Source organism: Abramis brama, assembly GCF_963993115.1.
Source record: "Abramis brama genome assembly, chromosome: 8".
NCBI lineage: Eukaryota > Metazoa > Chordata > Actinopteri > Cypriniformes > Leuciscidae > Abramis > Abramis brama.
In genome coordinates, this window is record NC_139970.1 from 30,585,681 (window position 1) to 30,605,360 (window position 19,680).

A 19,680-nucleotide genomic window follows, 5' to 3' on the forward strand; every position below is an offset into this window, starting at 1 on the left:
TAGGCCTACTAATTGATCTGAAATAGATTAGATCACAATTGGCATGTAAAAAATTTATCAGACCACTTTGCTCAGACTGAGGACGTGCGTTATAGTGGAGGTGTGAATTTGAATCTTAAGTATATCAATACTTTCACTTTCACATCAATATTCATGAGTTTCAGGTTAACCCTCTATTGGTCCTCATATCCAGTTAACACTAGGGTCTAGACTCTATGGGGTCATTTTTATAGAACCATTGTATAAAAATATATATTTTTTAATAATACAGATGATATATAATTTTTTTTATTTACTTCTCAACTATACATTTATGCTGTGTTTTGGGGAAATATGATACTTTTTTTTTTTAACCTATTTACCACAAAATTATTCAACTAGACCATTAGTTTACTAATGAAATATTATTATTTTTATGAAAAAAAAAAAAAACACTTTAATGTTGATCAAAATTAAATTGAGTTATTTCTGGATAGTGATCTTGGTGCTAGGGGCAGAATTCTGCCATCTGGTGGTTAGGATTAGGTGTGTAATGACCATATAGCAGAGGCCCATAGAGATCCATTCATTTTTCTGGATGTGGCCAACTGCTCCTCTCACAACTTTTGTTATATTTTGTGAATATATATTTAAAAATAATGAAATACATTAAAATAAGTATTTTTCAAAGGTTAGCTAGAATTTGTTGTTACTGTTGTTTTTGTTTGTTTTTGCAATAATTAGTTGCCACTAAAAGACTCCATTGTAATTACATATTATTCATTTCAATCATTTAAATATAAAAAAAACATTAACTTTAGAATAAGCAAATAATAATAAAAAAATTCAGCAAAAAAAAAATTGCGATATGAACAGGAGTGAAGAGTTAACACACCTGTGTGTGTGTGTGTGTGTGTGTGTGTGTGTGTGTGTGCGTGTGTGCGTGCATGAGCATGTTCGTTCCACATTGCATTTGTGCTCTAGTACCAGGCCTCAATTTATGTTTGGAAATGTTTGGATTTATGATGGATTTATTGACTTTATTTGTCAAATTCTATAAATATGATGTTTTTTGCAGTCACATCTGTTTGTGTGTGTGAGAGTGAACATTTTCTTTCCCCATTGCATTTGCTCTACAATCAGGATCAGGCTTTAATTATGTTTGGACATTGTTGGATTTATGCTGGATTTTACTGATTTTATTGGCCAATTTTCATTAAAAAAAATTATCGCTGTTGCAGTCACACTTGTGTGTGTGTGTGTGTGTGTGTGTGTGTGTGTGTGTGTGTTTCTTTAAGTGGTCAGATTCTTTAAAAAAAACTTATTTTCAACAGAAGAAAGAAACTTACTTGGGTTTAAAACAACTTGAGAGAGTAAATGACGCCAATTTTCATTTTGAGGGAACTATCCCAATCCCTTTAATGTTAATAAAACAACAAAACACAAAGAGAAAATCACTCACTGCTCGGAGAACTTTAATAGTAGCTTTAATAAATATCAATGTATAATTTATACAGTGAGGTCTATGTAGTGTTTTATTTTTATATTTGTTCATTTAATTTCTTTCTTGGCTATACTTCTGTTAAATGCACCTACTGTATAGCTGAAAAAATAAAGCACTGTTTAAGACACATGTGTCTTTAAGCGAACATGTTCTTTCCACATTGCATTTATGCTCTAGTACCAGGCCTTTATTTATGTGTGGAAATTTTTATATTTATGCTGGTTTAATAAAAATAAAATTAAAAAAATTGACACATGAAAAAAACATTTTTTTTTCACTTTTCCCAATCATTTTCATTGTGGTTATTTTGACTCCGAAGACCCTGACTGTGACTTTTTTTTTCATACCTTCAGAACAACCAAATCAAACCCAGATTTGTTTTGTTTGTGTATAGATGGACAATGTTGCTAAAGTTACAAAACCTCATGCCACTGAGATGAAGGGAACCATGTTTTTTAATGAAGGAAAATTCAAACGGGGTCAGACTGACCCAAAGGTCCGCTTAAGGGTTAACTTAGTAAGGTTCTTTTGACTTATAATGTTTGTTGCCAGGACTGTCTTGTACCATGGTGTGTGGTAAGATTAAGAACATATTGTGGTATTGCCTCATTTCATGTTTTAGCATATTTACGTGCCTATTTTTGATCATTGTTAAATTCAGATTATACTCTTGAGTATATATTCTCTACAAAGACAATTTTACCACCCACATTACATGCCACCTACATCCTTGTGTTTTGTAGGCTGCTACATGCTTGCCACATTCTCCGCATTTTTTTATAGACACGTAGCTTCATGGAATACACAACAAAGTCTATCAGACCACCTGTAGCAGCTAAAAAAGACACTTTTTTGTGCTTGTGGTTTTGTTGATATCCTGTTCTGAAGCTCAGTTGAAATTAAGCAGGAAAAAGAACATCGTTGCCATGTGTGTTTAACACCCACATGCACCCATCAAACACGTGTTGCCGTGCGCTTTTTCGTCCCTGCTGCCCGCACAGAAATGTCTGATGGTGAAGTCATCGCTGTTTCGTAGTAACACTGTTTCAGTTGATTTGTTTAATGTATAGCTACAAAGAGTGAATCAAGTGCCATGATATTCTAAGAAACACTGAGATGTGATTCTGACTTTAGATAAGTGTCTTCTTGTTGTGGTGTTCTGAGTCTTGTTGTGCTTTCCCAGTGGGTGATAACTAAAGGGCAAATCATTTTTTTTTAGATGATAATGATAAAAAACACAAAACTTGATAATGATTTTTACTTTTATTTTTTATTTGTATTCAAAAAGAGTTCTAAAGAAAGTTGTTTAGAGCAATTGGCAGCTACATAAGCATTACATTCCCAAATGGAAAATGCCGTTTTAGGGGTTGCTCAACATGTTACACACACATCGTGAGCATCTTTAAAGCAGAACGCAGTATTCAACAGCAGCTTAAAGAAATGTCAATAGGGATTAACATACACCTACACCACTCATTCTTACTCAGAATCGGCTAATGGTTTCTAGCCTTCTTGACCTTTATGTGGGAATTTTCCACTTTATTAATTATTTTGGTAACACTTTACAAAAAAGGTCTCATTTGTTAACAATAGTTAATGTAATAACTAACATGAACTAACAATAAGCAAAACATTACAGTATTTATTAATCTTTGTTAAAAAAAGGTCAAGTTAAAAAAAGAGAATCCAACAGCACATTAATCATTAACAAAAAATATATTTTCAAATTCATACTGACCTCACAAAAATGTGCTAAAAGAAAAAGAGAATCAGGTCAAAGCCCATTTAATCATAAGAAATAAGAAATTTGCTCAAAAATAAAAGATAGCTAGTCTCTGCAGTCAATCCAACCACATTTTCACACGTGTGCAGGCATTTCCTCTGCAGTTTACACTATCAGATTTTACTTTGTATAATATTGGTCCTCATGTGTTACTGCTGCTGTTGTCCTGCATGCTCTTGGAAGATGCCGAAATGGAAATGTAGCTCTTAAAAAGACTCATCACTCTCTGCTTGTATGTTTTGATGGCAAAAAAGTAAATAAGAGGGTCGAGGCAGCTGTTAAAGTTCATCATGGCAACGGTTACCTGCAAGGATATTTTATGAGTCTTTAACTCCTCACAAGAGGGCTCATGGTACAGCTTTCTCACTAAAAACTGCATGATGTTAATGTGGTAGGGGCTGAAACACACCATGAAGCTCAGCAGAATGAGCAGAATCATATTTTTGGCCCTGCTGTTGCTTCCAGACTTGTTGGTCACCGGGTTTTCCTTGGCCGTCTTGTAGAGCTTGCAGCTGATCTTGCTGTAACTGCACAGGATGAGTCCCAATGGCAAACAAAACCCAATGACGCAAGCAATAAGAAGACCATATGTCATCTTGGGACCATCGAATTTAGAGAACTCCATGCACGTTCGATGACCGGGTCTGTCTTCCATGATGCTCGTGAAGAGCAGAGGGGACGTCTCAAGGAGAACCACAACCCACACCAGAGTGCAGATACCTCGCACAACCTTGGTTTTCCTCAGCCTTTGACAGCGCTGGCGGTGCAGCATGGCCAAGTAGCGATCCACACTGATGCAGGACATGAAGGCGATGCTAACATAGGTATTGCTGTAGAAAATCATGGCAGTCAGCCGGCACAAGAAATCTCCAAATGGCCAGTCGAAGCCTCTGATGTAGTATGTGATCCTGCCGGGCAGAGCCAAGGTGAAGAGGGTGTCGGAGATGGCCAGGTTGATCAGATACATTGTGGTGGAGTTCATCTTCTGCTTTTTCTGACAGGTGATCCAGAGGACCAGGCTGTTACCTGCCACGCTGATGACAAAAATCAGGCAGTAGAAAATGGGAAAGAGGATCCTAGCAGACTCCTTGAAGATGAAAACATCGCAAGTCTGGTTTGTGTAGCTGTCATTTATTGGCATCGTCTGAAATTCTAGTCCAGTTTGCTCTGTCATGTTCCTGAGACCGTTTGGGGAAATAGAACTTTGGTTTAGGAGAAAATAAATATCAAAATATTAGCATGTGCCTCATCTTTAAAAATGTTCAATAAAATTAAATATTCATATATGTACAGTATATATATATATATATATATATATATATATATATAAAATGTATAGTGATCAAAAAGATTGTGGATCAAAAAGTCATTAAATGTCTGATACTCACTGCAAGTTTGATTGTCTCTCTCTCTTTGAATTGGATAGTGATGTGACTAAGTTAGTAAATGTTTTTGCTTCAATAGAAACCCACCCCTTTAACCTGATTGGTTAAGCTCAGTTGAGATTAAGTAAGGTATGTGTGACTCTTGGAGTGAATAGTAATGAAAACATTTTTTTATCTGTGTAATGTCTCTTTTCTTTTTCAATTTTATATTATTCAGTTATATTTTTTATAAAAACTATATCGTTTGCCATTATCACATGATCAGAGAAATTCCAACTAAAATATACTAAATGTTCGAGTGGTCATGTTCGCTGTAGTCATAAATGTCAATGTTTACTCAGTATTCAGTAATTTATTTCAGTATTAACAGTCAAAAAGACATGCTATGACACCTGCAATAATACCTTTTTTTCTAGTTATTACAGCTCAGGTACAACCACAAGCTCCTGTTTCTGCAGCACTGACCCAGTTAACATGCCAACAAGTATGTTGAGGTACTTTTGCAGTGTCTCACAACATCCCTTTTCTAAAATAGGAGGATAAGTGTAACACACTACAGGCACAGGGAGCACACACACTGCCCTGCCGCCTGCATTAGAAGAGCCAACAGAAGTCTGTTTAGACGTCGATTTTAAATGGAAACAAAGTATGCATAGTTGTGCAACTTTGATTTACACAGGTAGTCTGCAGTACACAGCAAGCAAGTCAAGCTGCTGATAACATCTGTGGTTTATTACCGCACTATACCTCATCCTCATGTTCGATACATGGCAGCAGTTTCCCAATCTCTTCGGTTTCGGTCTATGAAAGTAGTAAAAAACAACTGCCATTCATTTCACAATACTAAAAAAGGTGAAAAACTGTGCGAGAGATTTTGCTTAAAGATATCCCTGTGGTCTTGATCTTGCATAGGCTGGCACCAAACATGCTTTTACATAATCTTTGAACATAACAGCAACTGTTGTGGAATTCACTACAAATTATACTTTATAAACACATATGCATCATTATAGTTCTGTCATGACAACTCTCTCCGAGAGCTGTCATGACAGAACTATAACACGCAAGGTCTCTCGCTCCCTCTCTCTACACGTTCTTCCCCCGGTAGACATATCCACAGCTAGATCAATGAGAAACCCTATGATTACAACGACCATCATTTGAAGTGTCACACAGGTCTGAAATTATCGTACATTATAGGATTTTTTCCATTATTGATCGTACATCGTACAGAGGTCAAAATTATCGATTATACAAATACGATTATTATCGTACATCTGGCAACACTGCTGCTAACAGCAGCACTACCAGGGCTGCGTTCAGCCCCGACAAAACGTAGCACAACGTTTTTTAAACAGAAACGGTGATGCGTTGAACACACTGTTCTGATGACGCAAGAGTTGCAACTATGGCAGCTGAGAAGGCCATTCTTTGTGTTCTTTGTGAAGAATTTTCGGAGCCTGATGAAGTCGGTATAAATATGTGTTTAATACTACAAAATATGCCCGATGTTACAGTTACTGCACTTGCCGCCCAGAACAAAAGAGAACATCCCAATCGAGTGAAGGGATTGCTGAAACTGAAATGGAAGCACACATCTTACCTAATTCAGACTAATACGCATCTATTTAGCCTCACATACTGACTTTATTTGTAGTTCATACTGTTTTAATACCCTGTATTTTCTTTCTCCTTTTTAGGAAAAGCACTTAATTACCATTGTTTATTTCTATACCAAATGTCATACACTTGCAATGAAGCTAAAAATATAAGCAACTACATCATTATGTTGATAACCTATATTTACAATAAAACAAACATGTCTTCTAATATCCTCAGTTGTTGTGTATACCGAGCTCGAGCTGCATCGAAGACATTTGTAAATTACTTTCCTTGAACCCATTGTGCGAGTTCACTTTAATACCGTGTGCTTTATATACATGTTGCTGCTGATTGGACTGCAGTTCTGACACACCCACCAAACAAGAGAAAACGCATCTCAAACCCCGTTGCACACCGGTGCACGCCGTTTCCAGGAAACATGGGGTGCTTCTCATTTCTTATTTGTGCATCCTCGTTTCCTTTCCTCGCTTCCTTTCCTCGCGTCTCAGCTCCGCCCCCTGTAGGATGCGAGGGAAGGCTGCAAGGAAAAGACGCGAGGATGGAGGATTCGAATGTAACTTTTTTTTATACATTGGAATACTTGATCACTCGAGCGTCACTTAATCGCGTCATCAGCAGCGCTCAAAGGATCTGCCCTTATGTTGTTGAAGTTTGTTTATTTAAGAAATTCATAATAAATAATAATAAAGCAAGATACCCTGTTGAAATATGTGAGATGTGTGGTTTATATAAACTGCAAAGGTAAAGTATAAATTAAAATGATTGTGACCGATGTGAAGGGGGAGGAGAATTTAGACGTGCGTCACGTTTAAGTCGATAAAACTCTTCCGCATAGGATACACCTGTGTATCCTCGCTCATGACTCCTCAGGAAGCCTCCTAACTCCTCGATCCTTGACTCCTTGCGGTGCAATTAGAGAATTGAGATGTCCTTCAAGATGGCTGAGCTCGATCGGTTTCCGGGTCATAGGATGGAGGACGGAGGAGCGAGGAGACAAGGAGGGATATTGAGAAGCACCCATGACGTTCAACCCGGAAACCGTAGCAAAACGTTGCGCACCGTTTTGAACTTGAACGTGCCCCGTAATAAGTTCATCAGACAGATGTTTGGTAATAATTTACAATAAGGTTTGTCAAAATTAGTTAATTCACTAATAATGACCAATACTTTTACCGAATTTACTAGTATTGGTTAATCAGACCTGATTTACAGGCTTTATGTTGAACGTCACATGAAGAAAAAGGAAAAAGGGGCCCATTGCATCCGCATGTTCGAGAAAAGTGTTAATGGCAGTACGAACTGACTGTGAAATTTATGGACGTTTATGGTAATTAGCTAATCTAGCTATGCATTTTTATTGTTGCCGTTTTATTCAACAATTAAATGTTAGTGAGAAGAAGAAAAATTAAAACATCGGACACCAGTTATGCACATATTTGCTTGCTTTGAAGGTAGGCTATCTTGAGTAAATCATTGGTTCAGCAAAAGACATGTCAGGCCACTGACACAAACAATGTGCCACAAAGCCACAGTGTTCACACTTTTCGAAAGAAGATCTACCTACGAATGGCTTTAATTTGCAGAGACAACTAAGCCTCTGCATATTAAGCTGGGATAGAAAGCATTGTTACACTGAAAAAAATTATACACATACAAATAATTTTAAAACACGAAAGTTGTAACATGTCCCCTGAAAACAAGTTGAAAGTGAGAACCCAGGTGCAGTTTATTGGTGTGATAACAAAATACAAAGTGTAGACATGGAAAACTTAACTTAAGACTTGACAAACAGCGGGTTATATCGACACAAAGCTAGACAAGGCACAATGGAAACTCAAGGGCTATATAAAAGCTGTGTCCGAAATCGCCCCCTATACCCTTAAATAGTGCACTATTTGAGGCAGGCAGCCATTTGGTGTCCGAAACCATAGTGGATGTCATTGAGTGCACTCATTCAATCCAACAATGCACTGCAGTAACGAGTGTACAACTGATGTACGCTCAACGGCTAGAGAATACCCATGCACTGTGAGGGTCGTGCTGAATGAATTCCCTTGTTCCGCCAGAAGATGCCGAATCATCCATCCATCCATTTTTCAAACCGCTGGTCCAATGTGGGTACAGCGTAATATCATACAGGTATTTGATTATCGAATAGTTTAATAAGGTTTATACATGCTAGTTACCATGATAGAATTCAAGATAAATCTTTTCATTACTACTGGAACTGCCAGTTTGCCAAGTTTCAAATCCTTATTACAGTTTTTCTCGATTGCTTAAACACATTTCTTGAAACTATGTCTCGTATTCTCAAAACTATAAACACAAATCCATAACGTCTCACCCAATTCCCCAAACATCCTATTTTCAGGTCAAAATGAAGCTCTACACTCAAAACCATCCACTCTTGCTGAAAAACCAAACTTTGCCCTCAGACAGGACACACAAGCCCTCAAAATCACACACACTACAACATAGTTTAACACACTGGTGCAATAAATTCAAAACAACATTTCCAAAACTGGTAAGTTATGTTGCTTGTGGTTCCCCCCTCACAAACCTTTTCACATGATGAACACAAAAGACACAACCAGTGGATACATTGGCACATTTTTATTCATACACAGAAAACACACACACACACAAATATTTTTTTTCCTGTTTTACTCTTTTTTTTTACTCTTTTTGTTTTTACTCTCTCCTCTAATTTTTTTTTTTTTTACGTATATTTACTTACAGTAAGATGTGTGTGACCAACATATGACAGTAAAAGAGCACACACAAACCATATTCTAATATGGAATTCGAATTGTATTGGAATGGTAAAAGAGTGTTGGTCGTGACAGGAGGGTCTCCACTCAAGGATACAATATGATGGATACGTCTAAGAATTTTCCACATATGGTTGAAATACCATCATTTGCCTAGAAAGATAACTTTCTGGGAGTCAAGACTATAAAGGAGAAAGGATGCCCTCCCTTCACTGTCACGCTCTGTGTCACTCTGTGTGACTGTACGATTACTGGCCTTTTCTTGCAAGAAAATAAACCTCATCAAAGACTATTGGAAATGCTTGTCTTTTATTCAGTGATAGAATTTTGTTTGCCACCACACCTCCCTGAAGGTTCTAGAGGCGACGGTAAAGCGACTCAAATTTGGCCTTACTCGTAGCCCAGCCTCCCTCATAGTCATACCATTGACTTAACACATGGGCAACTAGAGTGGCTTGAATTTCATCTGAGACTGCTTGTCTTCTTGTCCTTGCCCTTCCTCCTCCTCATTCTTATCCCTCTTCCTTCATGTCTTTCTGGATCCATTGTTCCAAAACGCAATAAACTGATTTGGGCCCTTTTATATATCTATTGAAGGTTCTGATTGATGTGTGTTAAATTTTGACTCTTAGTGTTTCCACTTGGGTAATTGTGTGCTAACTGAGCTGAAGCTGTGCTGACTTGAGTGAACAATATTGAATGCTAGTGCTTTCTAAATGACAACATGGTCTAGGCAATGAGAAATGAAGGGATTTGTGTGTAGAGTTTTGCAGTGACAGTTCAACAAATCTGACTCATGTGTCAAAACAGGGAATAGTGTTTATAGTTTAGTGAAATGGGTGTGCTTTTTGATAAATGGCGTTATGGTTTTGAAATTTTAGTTCAAAAGCCTGGCTATAGTGTTTAAGCAATCGAGAAAAACTGTAAACAGCAAGCACAGACTATGCAAAAGCTGCAGCCCTTCCTGTGCACTCAGTGTTCGAATTCGCTCACTCGTTTTCATTCACTCCTTCAAGTGGACTATATTAGTGGAGTAATGTTGGGAATAGTGAATGAGGGTACAGGGGCGATTTCATACACAGTCATAGAGTAAAAGTAGCACACAACATGATGGTCCTGTCCCAAATGGCACACTTCTTATGCACTTTCGGTCTTGGGTGCCGCCTTTTCGGTCTTTTGCCAAGTCCGCACCGATGCAAGCTCCACAGCAGACTTCTTCCCGACAGTCAAAGCGGCATTACGTCACGAAAGTGCAAAGTCAGAGGAAGACCGCGAGTGTTTAAGGTGCCATTTGGGACAGGGCCGTGTTCATCTCCCAGAGGAGCATACACATTTTCTTAAATAAATTATGTCCCTATATGACAAGTAAATTAAGATGTTGTAGGATCTTAAATGTTATATTAGGTAAAACATAATAGTACTAATAACCCCACATTTGTATTTCACAGGAGGAGCAAGGGAATCACATTACCACACTGTAAAACCTAAGACTGAAAGTTACTAAACTAAATGAGTACATTTAACTTATTTTTAAAAAAAAGTTAGTTTAACTTAATAAAATATGTGATATTAACTCAAAAACTGCAATGTATTAAGCAGAACTTAAACCGAATAAGTTATGAATAACCTATTTGCTATTTTAGCTTTTACATTTTATTTTTCAAGAAATTACTTTTGTATAAGGAGATGAAATAAACACTTAAATAAATACATTTAACATTTTCTGCTTCATTTGAAGCCTACATTTAGGTCTCTCTACGGCGTTCTCCCTCACGCACCGGAAAACCCCGCGTATTTATTTCAATCTGCCCATCCCCCACAGCTCAGCTCACACACGAAGTAACTCGGAGTCGGAACGGAATGGCGGCCATGGAGAGATTTAACAGGTAAGCACGGCAAAATGCTTCGTCCTCTTTAGAGCACTTGTACGTTTAACGTTGTATTGTCGTTACTCTTCATCTTAAGAAGACCGACTAGCTAAAGTAACGTAGGCTACTAACTACTGTAATAAGACTAAGTTATGCCATTTGTGTCACGTCACAGAAACGCCAAGCCAACGCGACATTGCATTTAGCACTAACTTAGAGATTTTTTTTAATCAGCGGCAGTAAGTTAGTTGTACTGTGAGTACACGACAGTTTTGTCACTGTACAGTAATTTATATGTGTGTGCGTTCTCTTACGAGAGTTCTCTCGTACTGCGTCTTAGCTAAGACGCTGCGGGAAAAGTCTCTTTTCACGAAATACTGAAGCAAAAAATTATCCTTAATTTTGTAATATTGTAAAGCGCATTTGCAGCAGCATACAGCCATAGGCGAGACGGCTCGCTCGCTCATTGGCTGCTCTGCGGCAACTGCATAAGCCTATCGAGCGAGGGCTGATGCAACATCAGACCAATGAGGGCGCGAAGCGCCCTCCTTGCCACTTCCCGCCGAAACGGGCGTGGCCTAGCCTTATAAAGGTAGCTCGAAAAGGCTGACTCACTTGATTTTTCATCTCTTCAGCGAAGCTCACGCATCGTTGGATCACGAGAGAAGCAACGCGTCGTCTGAGAAGCAATTCAGCGGGACGAGCCACTTGAAGCCGCTGGCCAGCGCCGCCTTCCACTGCCGTACCTGCTGCGCATTCCGGCGCCTATATCCTTCTATATATTTCTGTGTATAATGTGTATTATGTACATTTTACACTAAAAGAGCCGGGCGTCTTTTTCAAGACGCCCCCCTTTCCTAGAGGATCTCGCAGCTCTCGCGCTCGCTGACGGCGACCGCCCTCACTCCGAGCCGATTGCCTATGGTGACTCTGAGGACTCACCTGGCATCCTTCTCCGAGGCTGCTCCTCCTGGAAGCGGACGGTCGGGGTTAGTTTTTCTTTACGTTACAAGAAAAACTACCCTGCCTCTGCGCGTCATTCACCGGCGAAAGGAGAAAAGTGTGTTCGTAGTTACTGGCCCCTTTTCTCTTACATTTCCCAGTTCCCTGTCGGCGACTGGAAATGTCATTTGCAGCAAGCGCACGCCTGCCAGCAAACGCCGAAGAATACATGTTGACGCTCAACGCATACCAAAAGCCTGTATCCCCCTGTGGCTCAGTGGTGGAATGATAGGTTTTAACGCATGGGAGACCGGAGTTCGTTTCCCGGTCTTGCGGCATATATTTATGCCGCCAATGCTCCGCTCTGTCAGTCCCCCGGGGGCGACTGCAGAGGTGTATTTTTGCAGCCAGCAAGCGCGTAGTACCCGCTTGCCTGCAACCGAACACCGTTTCTACGGTTCCCGTGCGTCACTGGCGAAAAGAGAATGGAGTGTTTTAGCCCCGCTGAAACCGGGCGATATCCACTCTTCTCACATTCTGACACTTTTCAGGCGTCTGAAAATGTCAGTATTGCATGTTGTACTACACACATGCCTGCAACTAACGCTAGTGTGGTTAATACTCGCGGTAACTGAAAGCCTATGTGTCTCCTCTGTGGTCCAGTGGTAGAATCATAGCCTTTCGCGCAGTCGACCCGGGTTCGATTCCCAGGTCCGACGGCAGAAAAATTTATGCCGTCACATACAATTCGCTCTATCAGTCCCCTGAAAGGCGACTGCAGATGTGAATTTTTGCAGCCGACGAGCACGTGGTACAACCCGTGCCCGCTTGTCTGCACACGAAAGCCGTTCTACGGCTACCTAGAAAAATTCCATTGGGTGCCCACAAACACTATGTTTTTGCATGCCTCATGGTTTTTCTATAAAAGAAGCCTGTCCGCATTCGCTCTGCTCAGGCAGACAGTGCGCTCAATGCAGTAAATGTGTCCGCTCTTCCGAGCCCACATTCACTCACAGACATTACATGTCCTACGGGACTCGCCCAGCCCTCCCTCACTCGGTTAAACACCGTGGCGAAGTCGAGTGCGTCTGAAAATGTCGATATTGCATGTTATGCTACCCGCATGCTTGCAAACAAATACTCGCGTTTAACTGAAAGTCAATGTGTCTTCCACTGTGGTCCAGTGGTAGATTCTAAATCTTTCGCGCGGGCGACCCGGGTTCGATTCCCAGGTCTGACGGCAAAAAGTTTTTATGCCGCCAAATACAAATCGCTCTGCCAGTGCCCTGAGAGGCGACTGCAGATATGTATTTTGCAGCCGACGACCACGTGGTACAACCCGTGCCTGTTTGCCTGCACACAAAAGCCGTTTTAAGGCTACCCAGAAATATCCCATATGGATGTATTTTCTGGTGTCCCGGCCACGGCCGATGGTGTTATAAATGTAGTGCTGATGCCCAGTGCCCATCGCTACACACAAGCACAGCCCCTCACACGGGGCTTGCGCCCATAAATTCGACTCAGGTCGATCGCGCACCCAACATAGTAAATGTGCACATTCCCCAGTGCCACAAACACTATGTCACACGTGTCACGTGGTTTCTGTAAAACGAAACCTGTGCACGCTCGCTCTGCTCAGGCAGACAGCGCGTCAAAAGCAGTAAATGTGCCCGCTTCCCGCCCACACTTACTCACAGACAACGAGTCCCACGAGACTCGCTCAGCCCTCCCTCTCTCGGTTAAGCACCGTAGTGGGGTCGAGGACGAGCGCTCTGCCCGCTGTGATCAGCGCGCTCCCCGCCTCGAATGTCACAGGCATAACGCCTACGTTACAGCACGCCCGAAGCACCTCTGTCGCCCAGAGGTTTCGGAATGGGTGCTAGACATTATAAGAGAGGCTACTCGCTACAGTTTTGTCGACGCCCTCCCCGCTTCACAGCGCGCGTCGAAACTACGGTGAATTCAGAAGTAGCACACCTACTTCGTGCCAAAATATCAAAACTGATGAGCAAAGGGGCTATAGAGCCTGTATCTCAAGCTCAAAGCGAAAGGGGGGCTATACAGCAGATACTGTCTGGCAAGAAAGACGGGGGTTTCAGACCCATACTGGATCTAAGACAGCTGAACGAAGCATTAGCGAAACGCAGTTTCAGAATGCTTACAACCAGGAAAATCCTCGCGCATATTCGCAGAGGAGGCTGGTTCATGTCAATAGATCTGAAGGACGCGTATTTTCAAATACAGATAGCGTCATGTCACAGGCAATACTTGAGGTTCGCCTTCGAGGGCCAGACATACCAGTATAACAGTCCTGCCGTTCGGCCTGTCCCTGGCGCCTCGTACATTTACGAGGTGCATGGACGCAGCGCTCGCTCCTCTCAGACTCAGAGGCATCCGAGTGCTGAACTATTTGGACGACTGGCTGATTCTGGCTCAATCACGATCAGAGCTCGTGGAGCACAGGGCCATTTTACTCGATCACCTCGAGAAACTTGGTCTCAGAGTCAACTGGACGAAGAGTTCACTGAACCCCAGTCAAACGATCCCGTTTTTGGGTATAGTTCTGGACTCACAGTCTATGATGGCGCGGCTGTTGCCACAGCGCGCGCTGGACATTCAGCGCGCAGCGAGCTCTCTCCGCTGCGGCGCGACCTTCCCGCTCAGGGAATTTCAGAAGATGCTAGGTCTCATGGCCTCAGCATCACCAGTTCTTCAGTTGGGCCTGCTCCGCATGCGCCCCTTGCAGTTCTGGCTGAAAGCGCGGGTACCGTGCAGAGCGTGGGTATCCGGTCGGCTGCGTCTCAAGGTCAATCAGAGCTGTGTTACAGCTCTAAAACCTTGGACAGCGAACGACTGGTACCAATCAGGTGTAAGCCTGGGGACTTCCTCGAGAGTGAAAGTGGTGTCGACGGACGCCTCCACCTCGGGATGGGGAGCGCTGCTCGAGGGCAGACCGTTCTTTGGCCTGTGGTCAGAACGAGAAAAGCTCCGACATATCAACTGTCTGGAAATGCTGGCAGTGGAAAACGCGCTGACGCGCTTTCGTCCCCGAATCAAGGACCATCACGTCTTAGTCCGTTCGGACAACATGTCTGTGGTGTCCTACATAAATCACCAGGGCGGTCTCAGATCCCGAGACCTGTACAGGTTGGCGGAACGCCTCCTGGTTTGGGCTCAGCACAACTTGCGCTCGCTGAGAGCAGTTCATGTGCCTGGGCTACAGAATCTGGGTCCAGACAGACTGTCCAGAAACAACATTCCCACGAGCGAATGGTCTTTACACCCACAAACAGTCCAGCTGCTGTGGGAGAGATTTGGCAGAGCGGAAGTGGACCTCTTCGCGTCCCACGAAAACGCTCACTGCCCCGTGTTCTTTTCCAAGAACGAAAGCGCGCTGTCCCAAAGGTGGCCTCGCTGTCCGCTCTATGCTTTTCCCCCCGTCTCCCTCCTTCCTCAGGTGATAGAACGGGTGAGGGAAACGAAATGCTCAGTGCTGCTTGTAGCACCACTTTGGAAGAACCAACCATGGTTTCCAGATTTGATGCAGTTAGCAGACACTGCCCCGTGGCCAGTGCCGTTGAGGAGGGACCCCCTCTCGCAGGCCAGGGGCTCGATTTGGCACCCTCGACCAGAGTTGTGGTCCCTCCACGTGTGGGCGCTCAACGGTTACCCGCTGATCTCTCAGTGGGAGTGCTAAATACTATCACTCAGGCTAGAGCTCCGTCGACTCGACGGCTCTATGCTTCAAAGTGGTCGGTATTCTCCAGCTGGTGCACAGCTCGGGGATGTTCACCCCTCGATTGTGAGGTGACGGAGGTTCTCTCCTTCCTACAGGAGCTGTTGGATAAGGGCAGAGCCCCCTCCACGCTCAAAGTTTATGTGGCGGCTATCGCAGCGTTCTCTGAAACAACGCATGGTCAGTCAATAGGAAGGAACGATTTGGTCATCCGCTTCTTCAGGGGAGCTAGGAGGCTGAATCCTCCCAGACCTCCCTCAGTCCCTGTATGGGACCTCTCTACGGTTTTGGAGGCCATGAAAGGTTCCCCTTTCGAGCCCATCCAGACGATTAGCCTCAAACATCTGTCATTTAAGACAGTGTTCTTGCTGGCTCTCGCTTCAGTGAAGCGCATAGGTGACCTGCACGCGCTCTCGGTGAGCCCGACGTGCTTGGAGTTTGGGCCTAATGACTCAGGAGTCATACTCAAACCTCAACACACCGTTTCGGGCTCAGGTTATTTCCCTGTCTGCCCTGCCGGTGTCGGAAGAGGAAGGAGACTTAAGTTCTCTTTGCCCTGTTAGGGCTTTAAGAGCTTATGTGTCTCGCTCTGCTGTCTTCAGACAGACTGAGCAGCTGTTTGTCTCGTTCAGTGGACGTTCCAAGGGAATGGCTGTTTCGAAACAAAGCCTATCCAGATGGATAGTTGACGCCATAGCGTTAGCTTACACTTCCAGGGGTCTTCAGTGCCCACTTCAGTGCGCAAGTCTAGTGGGATATCCTTACAGGATATATGTATGGCGGCAGGTTGGGCCTCGCCGTCTACATTTATCAGGTTTTATAACCTAGAGGTTCCCGCCTTACAGGCTAAGCTGTTGTCGGTGTAGCTGAATCAGTAGTCTGATTGGAACACTGAGATCGCAAGCGCAGCGCGCTGCCGACTGTCATATGGGCAGTATTGCGTAAGACCCACATTCCCACATTAGTCAGGCTCTTGCCTTGACTATGTGATGTCATATTATCGCGTCTGCGGACGCTGCTATATATGGGGACGGAGGGTTCCCCCTCCTGTTCTAGGACTCTCTGTGAGTCCCTCTAGTGATTGTGCACTGTAAATCCTGGGCTTCGCTTCCAGGTTTATTGGTGTTTCATCCCTGCACGCACGGCGTTTTACATTGGGTTCCCGCAGCGTCTTAGCTAAGACGCAGTACGAGAGAACTCTCGTAAGAGAACGTACTCGGTTACTAACGTAACCTCGGTTCTCTCTAGAAGAGGGAACGAGTACTGCGTTCCCCGCCGTGCGTACGATTCACTCTGGTTCGCTTCGGCGATGAAATAAATCAAGTGAGTCAGCCTTTTCGAGCTACCTTTATAAGGCTAGGCCACGCCCGTTTCGGCGGGAAGTGGCAAGGAGGGCGCGAAGCGCCCTCATTGGTCTGATGTTGCATCAGCCCTCGCTCGATAGGCTTATGCAGTTGCCGCAGAGCAGCCAATGAGCGAGCGAGCCGTCTCGCCTATGGCTGTATGCTGCTGCAAATGCGCTTTACAATATTACAAAATTAAGGATAATTTTTTGCTTCAGTATTTCGTGAAAAGAGACTTTTCCCGCAGCGTCTTAGCTAAGACGCAGTACTCGTTCCCTCTTCTAGAGAGAACCGAGGTTACGTTAGTAACCGAGTACGTTTTGTCACATTTTTACAGAGCGTGTCCCGCGCAAATTTGGATATTTATCAGTGAGGACGAAACTGACTGACTCCACTAGTGCTAACGTTAACCGTCATTCACACGGCAAAAACTAAAGAAATAGGTAACGTTAATACAAGCTGACATACTCTTTTATTTATTATGTTGTGAGTAAACCACAGAAGTGGAAAATTAATATTTTTTGTGTTTTCTCATTTTAGCGTAAACAAACGTGTCCCGCGCAATTTTGGATATTGTGAGGAGACTAGCAGCTATAACGTTATCGTCCACCGACCGACATTTACCCGGCAAAAACTAAATAAAAAAGGTAATACAAGCTGACCTATTTCTTCATTTATAATGCTGTGAGTAAACTTAAGTTTTTTCAGTGGAAGATTAATTAATTTCTGTGTGTTTTCTCACATTTTTGCTTAGACAAAAGTGTCCTGAGCCATTTTGGATCATTATCAGTGATTGAGACTACCATCCACCGCCCGTCATTCACATACAACTGCAGAAATAGGTAATACAAGCTGACTTATTCCTTTATTTATTATGCTGTGAGTAACGTAAACCAATTTTTTGACAGTGGAAAACTAAATAATATTTTGTGTTTTTTCTCACATTTTGTCATAGACAAATGTGTCCCTTGGGCAATTTTGGATATCGGTGAGGAGACTATCAACCACCGACCGTCATTCATACGAAAAAAAAAAAAGGTAATACAAGCTGACATATTTCCTCATTTATAATGATGAGTAAACTACAGTTTTGTCAGTGTAAGAGTAATTCATATTTTTGTGTTTTCTCACGTATTTGCATAGACAAACGTGTTCCGTGCAATTTAGGGTCTAGTGAGGAGACTGACTGACTATCCTCCACATCGACTGTCATTCACGTGGCAAAAATGAAAGAAAAAGGTACTACAAACTGACCTATTCTATTTATTATGCTGTGAGTAAATTACATTTTTGTCAGTGGAAAATGTATTCTTTTTTTTTTTTTTTTCTTTTTTTTTTTCACAGTTCAAAATAGACAAACGTGTCCTGCGCATTTTTGGATCTATTTCAGTAAGAAGACTGACTGACTATCCTCCAGTGACTGTCATTCACATGGCAAAAACTAAAGAAAAAGGTAATTTCCCAGGGAAAGCAAGAACTGAGAACTGATAAGAATGTAAAATGTGCACCTTGAAATGCAATGTAAGTCATTTTGGATCTTGTCAAATCTAGTTGTACTGTCAATCTCAAAGCTCTTTTCCATTTTAGATGTGTTTGTGTGTTTTTATAGTGAAAACAAATGCTGCCGCTCAGTCTTTTTGCCACTTAGCCGACGGTGACGTCACGCATAACCTCTATTCTAGCATTTATGCTGTGAGTAAACCAGTTTTGTCAGTGGAAGATTAATGTTTTTTTTGTTTGTTTGTTTATTCACAGTTCGCCAGACAGAAGTCATGTGCAGTTTTGTATTTTGGACAGTGAGGAGACTGACTGACCATCTTTCACAACATTCATCACTGAGAACCTTTTGTAAAATAAATTATTTTTCAATAAATACTATTAATAACTGCATCCTTTTCTTTGACCATTTCTTTATACCAGGGTTCCTCAAACTCGGTCCTGGAGGGCCACTGTCCTGCAGAGTTTAGCTCCAACACTGATCAAACACACCTGAGCAAGCTAATCAATGTCTTCAGGATCTCTAGAAACTCACAGCTAGGTGTGTTTGATCAGGGTTGGAGCTAAACTGTGCAGGACAGTGGCCCTCCAGGACCGAGTTTGAGGAACCCTGCTTTATACCAATGTTTTTCCTTTGTCTTATAAAACTTTATTAATTTGAGTTTAATCAACTTAAATCATTTACCGCAATCGGTTTCCTAAAACCATTTGAGTAGCTATATAGTTGTTATGACTTGATTAGATTTATTAAATGAACTCAAACCAGTTAGTTTAAATGGTTTAAATTACTTTAAAAGTTTAATGGAATGAACTTAAAATATTCAAGTTACATATACTCAAAATGAATGACTAAACGAACACTAAATTATGAGTGAATATGACTCAATATATATAAGTTCACAATACTCATATGTATTTATTTTAAAACTTAAATGGTTTGCCGCAATTAGTTTCCTTAATCGGTTTGAGTTGAGTTAACTTGTTGGGTTTTACAGTGCAGGAAACGTGACAGTGAAAAAAACTTGACACGAAAGACATGAAAACCAGCTGGTTTCTACACTGTGGTTGAAGTAAATGGTTCGAAACCAGCAAAAGGTCACTAATCATCACCAGTCGCTTACAGTTATGATATAGTTCAGACAGGTCACAACACCAGTGCCTCGTGTGGACAGTGTCTGAGATAATAGCATTCTGTAGGTCAGCACTAGATTTCATGCTTCAGTATAATCAGACACAAAGTCAAAGAGCT

The 19,680-nt window shown here is 42.1% G+C and overlaps 1 protein-coding gene and 1 long non-coding RNA gene across 3 annotated transcripts; one reads left to right on the plus strand and one right to left on the minus strand.

Moving 5' to 3' along the window:
• Window positions 1-2,759: 2,759 nt before the first annotated feature.
• LOC311088010 (G-protein coupled receptor 183) lies at window positions 2,760-4,675 on the minus strand. Its single transcript, XM_084121620.1, has 2 exons — window positions 4,655-4,675; window positions 2,760-4,468 (listed from the first exon to the last, which is right to left on the minus strand). The coding sequence occupies exon 2, from the start codon at window positions 4,438-4,440 to the stop codon at window positions 3,409-3,411; it is 1,032 nt and encodes a 343-aa protein (XP_083977746.1). The 5' UTR covers window positions 4,441-4,468; window positions 4,655-4,675; the 3' UTR covers window positions 2,760-3,408.
• Window positions 4,676-10,749: 6,074 nt separating this feature from the next.
• LOC311088243 lies at window positions 10,750-18,824 on the plus strand. 2 transcript variants are annotated; one of them, XR_014607473.1, is made up of 8 exons: window positions 10,750-10,931; window positions 17,272-17,377; window positions 17,475-17,581; window positions 17,689-17,776; window positions 17,890-17,972; window positions 18,078-18,173; window positions 18,279-18,387; window positions 18,690-18,824. It is a non-coding gene; the product is annotated as an uncharacterized lncRNA (long non-coding RNA). The 2 variants fall into 2 exon arrangements; XR_014607474.1 differs by lacking the exon at window positions 10,750-10,931 and having other exon boundaries at window positions 17,251-17,377.
• The last annotated feature ends 856 nt before the right edge of the window (window positions 18,825-19,680 follow it).

Excerpts from the sequence above, each read along its gene's own strand:
- LOC311088010 (XM_084121620.1), bottom strand. The coding sequence starts at position 4,440 with ATGACAGAGCAAACTGGACTAGAATTTCAGACGATGCCAATAAATGAC.